This window comes from Mobula birostris, chromosome 2, assembly GCF_030028105.1.
Source record: "Mobula birostris isolate sMobBir1 chromosome 2, sMobBir1.hap1, whole genome shotgun sequence".
Lineage (NCBI taxonomy): Eukaryota > Metazoa > Chordata > Chondrichthyes > Myliobatiformes > Myliobatidae > Mobula > Mobula birostris.
In genome coordinates, this window is record NC_092371.1 from 111,228,564 (window position 1) to 111,242,261 (window position 13,698).

The 13,698-nt window shown below is 39.8% G+C and overlaps 1 protein-coding gene across 1 annotated transcript in view; it reads left to right on the forward strand.

Moving 5' to 3' along the window:
* Positions 1-13,698, forward strand: part of afg1lb (AFG1 like ATPase b) — a 134,296-nt gene that overhangs the window by 52,845 nt on the left and 67,753 nt on the right. The window contains exon 7 of the mRNA XM_072277609.1: positions 5,290-5,348. Coding sequence (XP_072133710.1) covers positions 5,290-5,348 — 59 coding nt within the window. The remainder of the gene's footprint in view (positions 1-5,289; positions 5,349-13,698) is intronic.

The following is a 13,698-nucleotide window of genomic DNA, read 5'->3' on the forward strand; positions in this document are numbered from 1 at the left end:
TATAGGGAAGAATAGGTGTCTGCCTCTATAAGTGAAATATTGTATCTTGGGTGGTATTATGATTAGGCCAGCTTTCTAAGAGCTGTCTCAATAAAAGCTGGTCAGTTCTAGACCCCTGACTTTGCTAAGAAAGTTGTTGGGACTTGGTACTATGGAAGTCATGGTAACACACACACATCCAGCAAGCCATAAACAATGACCTGAAGAAGGATGTATATTGAGGCAATATGATCTGTTCTCATATTGAATAGTCTTAGCATTGATGCACATATATCTAAAAAGAATTAAAGATGCAATTACAAAATGAGAAATGATACATTTTTCAGAATTGATAGTGTTTAAATAAAATTCTAGGACAGGTAGATTTTGATGTTAAAATATCTACTTGGTTAACAGCATTTAAAACATGATCTCTTTCCATATTGCATTCATTTGTTAGAGGGTTGAATTCCTCCTCTATTTCATACTTGCGCATTGCCTAGGGTCTTGCATCTTGTATAATGGCGATAGATAATCTGACCACATACTTCTTGTGATCAAGCAGTTGGGCAAACATTCCCATTTTTCTGTGCCTTTTCCTTCTGCTCACTTCCATGATGAGGATACAGAATTTTAAATGTTCCTATTTCCTATTGAGAATGCAGTTAAATTTGGAAATTAAAATGATCCTTCACTCTTAATCCAAATGTGCTTTTATTTTGAAGGATATTAATCTGCTACTGCATTTGGAAATGTCTGTGGTCAGGGTCCACTGCAGAAAATTTGTTACCAACTGTGTTGCTGGTTTATATTGCCTGTTCACATCACTGCACAATGAAATTTGTCCAGTATGCTCTGATGTCTGAGTATCAACTGCTGGATAAATCTTATCTATGAGAAATATAGAAATGCTATCTATGAGAACTGCCTAGGCAGTTTCTGCTGTCTCGTTAGTGACCAGTGATTGATCTAGCAGTGCCATTAGTCTGTTAATGCACTGCATTCAGACAACTCTCACTCTACAGCCATAGTGCTCCTGGCTTAATTCAACTGTGCAGCATTCTCTTTGGAGCTATTCCATTGACTTTTCTAACTAGTGCTTTTGTTTACTCTATTTTCCTGAATGCGACGATCTCATTGTTAGGTTGCCAGTGGTACATGTATTGACAGTCCTTCAAAATCTTGTCCAAGTACCTATTAATTGTGTGAGATGTACAGTAATATTGGCAGGCTGCTTAACAGTGTAGGCAATTATAGTGAACCCAATCCTCTTGACCTAACACTGCACTATACAATACTTCCACCAAGGTGCCCTGGACCAGAACTACCAGTTGTTTTGTATGCTTCCTTAAGCAATAAATTTCAAAATGTAGGAGTGTACTTCCCCATACAGGTTTAGTGGAGGACTGGAAATATTTATATCAATCAAAATTTTTTTTCTAAACACAAGGAAGACTGCAGATGCTGGAAATCCAGAGCAACATATACAAAATGCTGGAGGAACTCAACAGGTCTGGCAGAATCTATGGAAATGAATAAACGTTCGACATTTTGGGCAAAACCCTTCTTCAGGACTGGACAGGAAGGGGGAAGACACCAAAATAAAAAGGTGGGGGTGGGGAAGGAGGACAGCTAGAAGTTGATGGGTAAAGCCAATTGGATAGGAAAAGTAAAGGGCTGAAGGAATCTGATAGGAGAAGAGAGTGGACTATTGGATAAAGGGAAGAATAGAGGGATTCAGGCAGAGGTGGTAGGCAGGTGAGAAGAGGTAAAAGAGCGGAGTGGACAATAGGGAAGGGGGAAGTAATTTTTTATTACCGGAAGGAGAAGTCGGTATTCATACCATCAACATCAGGTTGGAGGCTACCAAGCTGGAATATAAAGAGTTGCTCCTCCACCCTGAAGGTGGCCTCATCGTGGCACGAGAAGAGCATGGAACAGGGATGGGAGTTGGCTCCCAGGAAATTCTGCTTTTGGTGGATGGAGCATAGGTGTTCAATGTAAAGTGGTTCCCCAATTTACGACGGGTCTCACCAATGTAGAAAGCACCGGACACAATAGACAACCCTAACAGATTTGTAGGTTAAATGTTGCCTCACTTGGAAGGACTTTTTGGGGCCCTGAATGGAGGTGAATGGGTAGGTGTAGCACTTTGGCCGCTTGCAGGGAGGGAGATTAGTGGGCGTGGAAGAATGGACAAGGGAATCATGGAGCGAGTGATCTCTGTGGAAAGCGGAGAGAGGGAGGGAAATAAAGACATGTTTGATGGTAGGATCCCTTTGTAGGTGGCGGAAGTTGTAGAGAATGATGTGTTGGATGTGGAAGCTCATGAGGTTGTAGAAAAGGAAGAGAGGAACTCTATCCTTGTTAAGGCAGCGGGAAATGGAGAAGGTGCGGGTGAGGGGAGTGTCAATGGTGGAGGAAGGGAAACCCTGTTCTCTGATGTCCCAGAAAGGAAAGCTGCATCCGAAGAACAGTTGTGCTGGAGACGAAGAAACTGAGAAAAAGGAATAACATTTTTACAGGAGACAGGATGGGATGAGGTATAGTCAAGGTAACCGTGGGAATTAGTAGGTTTATAAAAGATGTTGGTTGACATTTTGTCTCCAGAGATGGAGACAGAGAGATTGAGAAAGGGGAAGGAGGTGACTTTCAAAGTTCAAAGTACATTTACTTTCAAAGTGTATACATTATACAAGCCTGAGATTCGTCTTCTTACATGCAGCCACAAAACAGGATACCTAAAAGAATGCATAAAAAAAACCCAATATGTAGAGAGAGAAAAAAAACAAATCATGCAAACAATAAAAGTAAGCAAATAGCATTTAGAACCAAAGTGAGTCCTCAGACACGAAGCCCAGGGCAGGCCCACAGCCTCAACCTCAGTTCTTCACACAGCAGAGTAAAAGATCGCAGAGCCCGCAGGTACGCAGCCCGGAGCAGACCCACAGCATCGGTCTCAGTGCAGCACTTAGCGGAATAAACATCGCGGAGCAGTGAGCAGAACTGGCCCGACCTTCGCCTCATGTCCCGACACCCTGCCTTTTCAATCCATCAGGCCTGGTGTTTAAATCATCCAAACACTGGGTGGTTCCTCGGTCAATGACCCAGGCCCTATCGCTTCGATACGCCTTGGGACCGGACTCCACCACCACATTCAGGACCATACTTGACTTTTAGGGGCAAGGTGGAAGTTAGAGGCAAAGTTGATGAAATTGACGAGTTCAGCATGGTTGCATAAAGCAGCATCAATGAAGTCATCAGTGTAGCGGAGGAAGAGTTGGGGACCATTCCCAGGGAAGGCTTGGAACATGGACTGTTCTACCTAGCCAAGGAAAGGATAGGCATTTGCTGGGGTGATTCGGGTGTCCGTGGCTACTCGTTGTGTCTGGAGAAAGTGGGAGGAGCCAAAGGAAAAATTATTGGACCAGAGGACAAATTCTGCTAGACAGAGGAGGGGAGCTGGTTGGTTATTTTATTGAGAAGGAAGTGGAGAGCTTTAAGGCCTTCTTAATGGGGGAGAGAAGTGTCACACACAAAATACTGGAGGAACTCGGCAAGTCAGGCAGCATCTATGGAAAAGAGTAAACAGTTAATGTTTCAGGCCAAGAACCTTCTAGACCAAAACATCGACTGTGTACTCTTTTCTTTAGTTGCTGTTTGGGCTGCTGAGTTCTTCCAGCATTTCGTGTGTGTTGCTTGAATTTCCAGCATCTGCTGATTTTCTTGTGTTTGGAAGTAGAAGTGTATAGGGACTGGACATCCATGGTGAAAAGGAGGCAGTCAAGACCAATGAATTGAAAGTTAGTGAGGTGATCCAGTGATCTGTCAAAATTCTCTTCTGTTCTGTGAATGGAAGGTTCTTTGAATTTCTGTAAATTGAATCATATTTTTCATCTTTCAATTTAATGGATTTCAGCTAAGATCAATATTGTTCTTAATCAGCAGGCACATTTATTTTCCTGCAAGTTTTGTTAGCTATTTATATGGAACCCTGTTTCATTTTCTGATATTTTCCTTTCTCCCTTCCTTAAATACCGAAACCAATCATATTCAAGAACTAAATAAAACAAAAAAAACCTGAGAATATTTAGCAAGTTGGGCAGCGTCTATGGAGAGGGAGGAGCTGAATCCAATGTGCTATGTATCTCTGATCTTTTTCCTTTCAGATTTCTAGCATATTCAGTTTTTTGCTTTTTACTGACCAGAGCGAGATAACTTACTCAGCATGTTCTAGCACCAAAACAAACATGAGGCAAGAAATGAGCATGGTTCACCTCCTTAAATAATTAATGTTTTGGTGAGTGTGGAATGTACCCCAACATTTTCTGTAAGTATTCATGACTAACAGCTCTTGAGATATTCTGCTGTTCACATTAGCAAGACCAAACTTATGACAAATAAGGAATGTCAATGATTTCTGCCTTTTTTTAATCATTGTTTTTTTAAAATTAGGTACTAAAAGGCTGAACAGGCAGGTGGTCAAATAGCCATTCACTGTCTCTTTTTAAACATTTTTCACAATTTAAAAGGTTGTTTCATAAATATAACTGAAACATATTTATTTTGATTTTCCAAAGTTTGAGCTAAATTCAGAACCAGAATCAGATTTAATATCACCAACATCTGTTGTGAAATTTGTTAACTTTGCAGTAATACAATGCAATACATGATAAATATAGGAAAAATGGAATTACAGTAAATATATACATAATGTACTGGTAGTTCAGTTAAAATAAGTAGTGCAAAAGCAGAAATAAGAAAAAGTAGTGAGGTAGTGTTCATGGGTTCAATGTCCATTTATAAATTGGATGGCAGAGGAAAAGAAGCTGTTCCTGAATTGCTGAATGTCTGTCTTCAGGCTTCTGAACGTCCTTCCTGATGGTAACAATGAGAAGAGGACATATCCTGGGAGGTGGGGGATATTAATGATGGATGCCGTCTCCCTACGACACCAACTCAGTAGAATTATTCTACTGTGTCTGAGTAGTGTTGGCCTTGACATTTAAAAAAAAATAATTAACTGTTTTATCCTTGTGTTTCAATGCTGACTTGGGTCATGTGAACACCAATATATGTATCATTACTTCAGAACGTCGGCAGACTTTCTGTGGCTGTTCACACTCTAGTTTGCATTATGACTATCATGGATTGTTATTAAGAACTCTACATATTGCTTGAGCAGGAATCAATTCTGTACCTTTGGTCTTGCTATTATCTGCTGTTGTTGAGTGCATGTATTTGCCAAAATGAAGAATAGATGCTATCATCAAGCTAAGTAGCAAAGCTAATACCAATTTTCTCTTTCAGACCTCTATAAAAATGGGCTTCAGAGGGCTAACTTTGTGCCATTTATTGATGTCCTGAAGGTAAAGAATGTCACGTTTTGATGTTTTCTCTCATTGACTGTAATATTGATCAGGGTTTACATAGTTTCCTTTGATCTTGCCTTCAAGGTGAATGCTACTAATAATTACCACGAATGCTGCTAATGGAATTGCTGTTGGAGAAAGGGAACCTAACAATGACAGGTCCTTAGATTTTTTTTGAGTAGGCACGCAACAACTTGATAGCTTGCTTTCTTTTAACTCTTGACTGCCACTGGCAATTTCTATTTTTAAAAGAAAGGTACTGTATAATAGACAATATATTCTGAAGAATATAGCATGTAAAATGTCAGGGACTGAAATTTATCTCTGTAATATTCACATTGTAGAAATACATTGAATAGAATTTATTTCTGTATAGCTCCATGACATTTCTAAATACACTTGTTCTGTTGTTCCTCAGCTGTTGAGAATTTCTGTTCTCTTTAAGTAGGGACTGACTGGTGAGTTTGGTATAATTACCACAGAAACAGGTTACTCTCAGCTTTTGTTATTGTTCATGTTAAGGCATTATGTACACGCTTATCTTAAATCATTGAATTGTGAAGAGAAAATAAATCTTGTGTTAATTCTTGTTGAAAGGATAAGATGGGTATAATTGAAGTTTTATGACTCATCACGTAAATTAATGGATGGGTGCAAAAATATACTTTTGACTAATATTTGCAGTTAGTTAATTTCATAATGTTGTAAGTGACCCAAGGCCTTGCACACTAGTGAGGAATGATGGAAAGATGGGAGAGCGAAGAAGAAGTGCCTGAGGAACCCAGTGGAAATCTCAAATTAAGGCTGCTTGCTTATGAGACATACTGCCTTTTAGTTCAGGTAATTTTTATAGAATAGGTGGATAAATGACAGATTTAAGTACATAATGGCGAAGCAAGAGGTTTATTTTGAAGGGAGAACTGAATATGGTGAAATGAAATGGTGCTACATAGAGTGGTTAAAGTAGATTGGAATGGTTAAAGCACATAGGATTGTTCCAATTGGTGGAAGGCTTGAGGGACAAGAGAACAAGGGATGTGTCTGGGGGAATGGTGTTCGACAGTAGCTTTGAAGAAATTTGATTTGTGTGCGGTATAACTGCTTGAACTATTCCTTTGAGCTGGAGCAGGGGTGCCCAACCTGGGGACCATGGACTCCTCAGTTAATGAGGCTGTATGGCCTAAGAAAGACTGGGAACCCCCTGAGCTGGTGTTTCTCTCTGGGCTAAGTTTTTGCAACACAGACAGGTTATAAAGAGGTTTACAGAGTATTTAAAACTCGTGAGAAATAGACAAATGAACTTGGTAAACATTGATTTTGGTCTCCAGTTGTCAGAGGATTCTGCACTCCTATGGAAGTAATGAGGGAGAACAGAGTACCCCTGTTCACTTAATGTTCAATCTCATCACACTTTCTAGTCTCAGTTCTGATTACTTCATAGATGAGTTTGTCTTTTTTAATTGTGCCTCTCTTGATGAAGGTGTGAGCTAGTTATATTTGTCTCTGTCTACTGTTTGGAAGTTCTTCCTGCCAGAGATCACAGAGGTGACCGCAGGTATATCTTGTCTATTGGTGGGTGATTGGCATCAGGACACCTCCACAGATGCCTTCTCATGGGAGGTGTAGAAGCATGGTATGGGGAAGGCTGCGTTTTTCTTTGATACTGTTTTGCCTCCATAGGGTAAGTTCATTTGTAGTTGAATCTAATTTTATTACTGGTAGTTCTTCACAGAAGTTAGAAATCATGAATTACTTTGTCCTTGCAGTTTACACTTCAGGCTTCATTTGATGAAGAACTGAACAAATCCTGCATTAACCCTGAATCACTTACAAATGGATTAACGTTCTGACTGGTCTTCATACTGCACCATTCAAAATTTACAGACTAAAATCTTTAAGGTTAACCTAGCAGCAGATAAAATTAGAAGTATTAAAGAACTAGAAGTCTTGTAATAAGACACACTGATACCAATAATACCTTGATCAAATGTGACTGTGACTGTTTAATCGCAGCTAATGTTTTAATTTTGTACAAGGGTGTGCCAATAGACATGAGTTACTTTGATCATATGGTTTAGCCATTGGGTACTGAGATGTTAAAGTTTTTTGTTTGCTTCCTTTTTATTCCTTCTCGTGCAATAGGTTGATACCTCGTAGGTTTTTTTGGACTCGGACATCTCTGTTTCATTAACAAGCGTCTATATAATAGCAAATAGTACACCGCGAACAATTCACCATCCTTTTGGATTCATCAGTTTGGAAGCTTAAATTGAGTTGTCAGATTGCAGCCTTATAAGACTTTGACACTACAACAGTCTTTTATAAGCTACAATGACCCAGAGACCAACCTGTGAGGTCAGTACATGACCTCGGTGTGGCTGTCACCTGAGCCGAGTGCTGGGGTTAATCCGGTGCCGATGTATTTGCTTATCAATTGACTTTCAATGCAGTCTTCTCACTCATGTCATTTTAATTCTTGGCTGTTTATCATTTGAGGACAGTCTTTATGAGACTTTCATCCCTATTTTTGCATCAATTTTCATAGATGTATAACTGTTCTCTTCACTTTACTGGGAAATTTATTTTGTATTCCACAATCAGGCCTGTATCAATTGCCTGTTGTTTAAATTTCCAACGAAGGTCTCACTATAACCTTACCTTACTCATTCTAGTTAAAAGCATCGGTGTCCAGAGTGAAACTAATAAATTTCCTCTGTTTTTGGTGCACTGATGTAATGCTGAATCAAGTTTTCTGTTTTTAATCCCAGGGCAATTAGTATAGTCATTGGGATTTTTAAGTTCTTTGTTACAGGCCACCTCGGAGGTCTGCAGAGAAGAACCCTAATCCAATAAACGTCTCATTTAGATCATGAAAAGAAAGCATGAGGAGAAGGCCCACAGGAGAGGTCTCTTCCACTGCCTCTAAGCAGCAACACTGTGGGGAACTGTCAAATTAGCCAAGAGGTCCCCATATTTAACATGCATTTTCTGTTGAAACCAATAATAGAATAATTATTTAATGCAGGTAGAACCTTTATAATAGGCCATAAAAGGAATAATAATTGTCCTCCAAAGAACTTGCCATTATGTTAGCTGTCTTGCAAAAGGCATGGGGGAGGGTGTGAGAAATGCAAGTAGTAAATAGCTCCGGCTGAAGTTGGTCACAGAAAAAGGAATTGATAATTAGATGTAATTAGGGTGTATGAATCGTTGTCTTCTGTTTTGGGAATGAATAAATTTGGAAGAAAAAACCCTTGTGATGAAAATGCTTTGATGTAAGAAGAGTAGTTGCGGCTTGGCAGCATAAAGGCAGTGTTTTATACTTTTTGCATAATAGCTGTAACACAGAAATGGTAAATGGACTACAACCCCCTATTTGCTTTAGACCAAGTGCTTTGAGGTCGGTTGATTCTTTTCAAACAAAAAGCATCAAAAGTTTTCAGCTGTTGGTAATGAGGAGTAGACCTCAACACGGCTGAAGGAGTTAGTTATCTCTGGTTTCTCCCTCTGGATCAGACAATAACAGATCAAAAAATTGAACTCTTATCTTAAAAGTGATTCAGGCACAAGTTAGAGTCTGTAGGTGGGAAGAGTGTTTTTAACTTGACTTTTTTTTTTACAAAGAAAAGGTTTGCTTTGCATGCAACACTATGGCATGTAGGAAAAGTGTCTCACAGATGCAAAATGTTTCCTTTTTCACAGTGGGACTGGAGTGGGTATTCTCACTGTGAAAATGGTGATTCTAATGATTTTATTTTCAAATGGTCCTATTGGTTTGTATGATGACTATGTATTAACATTTTCCACTGAAAGCTGTTCCAGCACTGCTTAGAATTGGTTCCTTGTGCAAACATAGCAACTGAGAACTATTAATTCTTTCCTTGCTTTTGCTAATTTGCTACTGCTTCTGTTCATGTTCTGCCTTCTAAGAAGGAGGAATAAAGGTTTTGTGACATGAACATACAGAAATTTTGTTTCATGGTTTTGCTTGGATATTAAAGTTTAAAAATCCTTGTTATGCTATAACAATATTACAGTTTAATTATGTTGCAAATCTTGTAAAGCTTTTGTTATTGTTAGTCCACTGCATCATTTCATTGTCTGCCATTGAACGTCATAATCTATAATTTCAAGTTTTCAAATATCTCATCAAATAGTTAAAGGTAATAGCAAAAAAAGACATTAAAAATTGGGCAGTCACAAGACTTACTGCATATTTAAGAGATTTTGTTTTACTTACTTCTCACTTCTTTTAAAGTATGGTGCTAGATCAATGTGATTGTGACACTGGTTTATGATTCTATTGTAGCACCTGTATAGAGGAAATCTTTCGCAAGTAGAGTGTAATTGTCTCCAGTGTCACACATTGATATAAAATTCTTTCGAGGCAACTTGATAGCTATCTGTTGTATGGATGATGCTTGAAGATAGAATATTTGGGGGTGATCTGGTTAAAGGTTTTAGATAAGGAGAAGCTCTTTACTTTGGTGAGCAAGGTTAGAACAAAGGAACATGCTCAGTAATATTGTTGTGCAGCTCTTCAGATAATTCTTTAGTCACATGGGTATAATTGGACAGCGTGGGCTTGTTGATCCAGAACGGCCTTGTTACCCTGCTGTATTTCTCAATAAATAAAATTAATTTTAAAAATGGTGTTATTCTGGAATGCTAGGTTCTGAAAACCAACTGCAACAGTTGAAAAATTCAAACCTCACTTTGATAAATTCTCATCAGAGTTACAAGCCAAGATGGATAATGCCATGTCTCTGTTCAGCAGCCAAAAGATACTTGCATACTTGATGGCCTAATCCTGATTTTATATACCTATGTATGTGAAACGGGATGAATATGAAAGATATTTGCAATAGCAACTGCCAATATTGGGGGGAAAATTGCTTGGGAAGTGATTGCAAAAACATTGTTAGCACTTGGCTCCATTGGAAAGATTTTGCATGGTTTCATCCATATTTGCTGGATGTTATAGTGTCTTCTCTCAGTGACCATTTGTATATTCAAACCATTCTATCTTGGCGCTCAGTTGAATCAAATTTTTACTGTACCAAGGCTTATAACTGTATCTACCCATCATCATATGTTGTCTTGCACTTGTTTTTGCCATTTCTGCCAGGAAGTTTTGTGAAAGTATGGTAACTTTTCAACAACAGAAAGCGGCAGGTAGGACCTGAATGAATTGGGAAAATCTTAACCAATTATATCCAAAGGATTGAGAAAGTGGGTACAAAAAGATAAATTGAGAGCATTGGGAAGACTGGTTTGAGCAAGGTACAGTCTGAAAAAGGAAATTTCACAGCAAAGATAATAATCTTAATCTTGTCTGTTTTCCAACACCAAGTGAGGCTCCACAATTGCAGTTATTTTTCCAGGTTGCTCAGCAATTATTAACACATCAGTTTGGTTTTACCAATTCTCAGTGGTGAATATAGTTTGTCTTTGCAATACAAATAAAGCAACTTCACACAGCATGATCAAAAATCCCACCCACTCCAGACATCCTCTCTCCTCTCTCCTCCCATCGCGGAGACACAGAAGCCTGAAAGCAGGTACCACCAGGCTCAAGGACAGTGTCTACCTTGCTGTTGTAAGACCATAGAATGGCTCCCTAGTGCGGTAAGATGGACTGTTGATCTGACAATCTACTTCGTTGTGACTTTGCACCTTACTGCCCACCTGCACTGCATTGTCTTTGTACTGTAACTCCTTATTCGGCACTCTTTCACCTTATAGTCCCATAATGAATTGATCTGTATGGACAGTATGCAAGACAAGTTTTTCACTCTGCACGTGACAATAATAAACCAACTTACCAATATCTGCTTCAGCTCATGCGAGTAGGCTGTGCATCAACATTTCACGCCACCGTTATCAAACTCAGCACTGAACTGCGTTGAATGATGAGGACCTGCTGAACATTTAAGTACTTGGGGGAAAGCAAACACAGGACTTCCATTGATTCCTTGTGCTGTAATTTCCAGATCCTTGTTCTCATCATCAAACCTATTTGAGTTTCACCCCCAGCCTTTAGCCGTTAGTCCTCTAATTCTATTTTAGCGTTTCTGTCTAGAATCATAGAATTAGGAATTGTCCTAGCTCTTTCTAGAGCAATCCCATCAGTCTCATTCCCAAGATATCTTTTTTCTCCCCAATAACCATACAAATTATTTTCTTTTAAGTGCTTTTCCAATTCTGTATTGAAAGCCTTGCTTGATTTCCCCCAATAACCTTACTAGAAATCCATCATGCATCCATAACTGCATAGAAGTAGGCCCTTCAATCCACTGCGTGTGCAGCAACCATTCACACTGATTCCATTTCATTCTGCCCTCTGGATTCCACCACTTGCCTACATAAGTAGCAACTTACAGTGGTAAATAACCTAGTAACCCAAACATTTTCTAACATCTTTGAGAGCACCTGGAAGTAATTCATGTGGTCACAGTGAGAACAGCACTGAAGCTTCGGAGAGAACCTGGCTTGCTGGAGCTATCGGGCACCAACACTATTAGCTATACCAGTCACTGTTTCACTTCAAGTTCTAGGTCTAATTATGTATGTTCAAAAGAGAGGGCTTTTTTCTTTTTGCATCCCCGCCATTGACCATCTGGACCATGCTGTCTTTACACAGCTACCGTTGGGTAGGTGTTGTAAAACATAGAATGGAACAGCACACTGAAGGCCCTTTAGCCTATAATGCTGTGCTGACCTTTTAACCTACTCCAAGATCAATCTAACTCTTCTCTCCCACATAGCCCTCTATTTTCTTCAATCCATGTGCCTATCTAAGAGACTTTTAAATGTCCTTAATGTATCTGCCTCCACCACCACTCCCAGCAGTGCATTACATGAACTTACAAATCCGTGTGTTAAAAAAAAACTACTTCTGACATCCATTCCTCCCCCCCCACACCCAAACATTCCTCCAATCTCCTTAAAAGTATGCCCTCTTGTACTGTATTAGATATTGCTCTGGGAAAAACGTGCAAGCTGTCCACACTATTTGTACCTCTTATTATCTTATACACCTCTCTCAAGTTGCCTCTCATCCTCCTTCGCTCCAAAGAGAAAAGTCCTAGCTAGCTTGCTTAAGCTTTCCTCATGAGAAATACTCTCTAATCCTGGCAGCATGCTGGTAAAACTGCTCTGCACCCTCTCTAAAGAGTCCATATCCTTCCTATAACAAGGCAATCAGAACTGAACACAATACTCCAAGTATGGTCTAATCAGAGTTTTATAAGGCTGAAATATTGCCTCGTGCCTCTTGAACTTGATAACCCAACTAATGAAGACCATGTGCCTTCCTAACTGCCTCTGAACTTGTGCAGCAACTTAGAGGGATCTATGTGCTTGGGTGACAAGATCCCTCTGATCCTCTGCACTGCTAGGAACCATGCCATTAGCCTTGTATTCTGCCTTCAAAATAGACCTTCTAAAGTGTATCATTTTTCCAGACTGAACCGAATCTGTCACTTCTCAGCCCAGCTCTAATCCTCCAAGTGTTCCTGTTTCCTCCAATAGTCCAAAGACGTGTTAGTTAGTAGGTTAATTGGTCATTGTAAATGGTCTGGTGATTAGGCTAATGTTAAATAGGTGTGTTGCTGCAGGGCACAGCTTGTTAGGCCAGAAGGGCCTGTTCCATGCTATATCTCCAAAACCATGTAAAATTTTAAAAACAGATCCGGCTAAGAACAGCTCCAATGCTATCTTCAAATTTACTGATGACACTCCTGTTGTTGGATAAAGCATAGCTGATGGTGGGTCAGCTTAGCAGAGCAGATAGGACAGCTGGCCACAACAGCAACCTCTCCCTCATTGTCAGCAAAACTAAAGAGCTGATTGTTGACTTCAGCATGGGGAGTGAGTCTGCGTCGGTCTACGTCAGGATTGACAGTGGAGAGAATCGGCAGCTTTAAATTCCTGAATATTAACATAACAGATCACCGTCCCTCGACACAGCACATGGATGCCATCACAAGGGAAGCCCATCAGCATCTGTACTTTCTTCGGAGCTTTGGCTTGTCACCAAACGCTTTGACAAACTTGTATCAATGTATTTTTTAAAAAGTACAGTATCCTGACTGGTTGCATCACGGTCTACCATGGCAATGCAAGTGCACAGGAATGTCTGAGACTGCAATGCAGGGGACTGTGCTCAGCACATAACGGGCATGTTCCTCTCCACCATTGTCAGCATATGCTGCCTAAAGAAGACAATATCTGTCGTCAAACATCTCACCATCCTAGCCATGACATCTTTTCACAGCTACCCTCAGGCAGGAGGTACAGAAGTTTGAAGTCTCACACCATCAGGTTCAACAATAGCATTTACTTC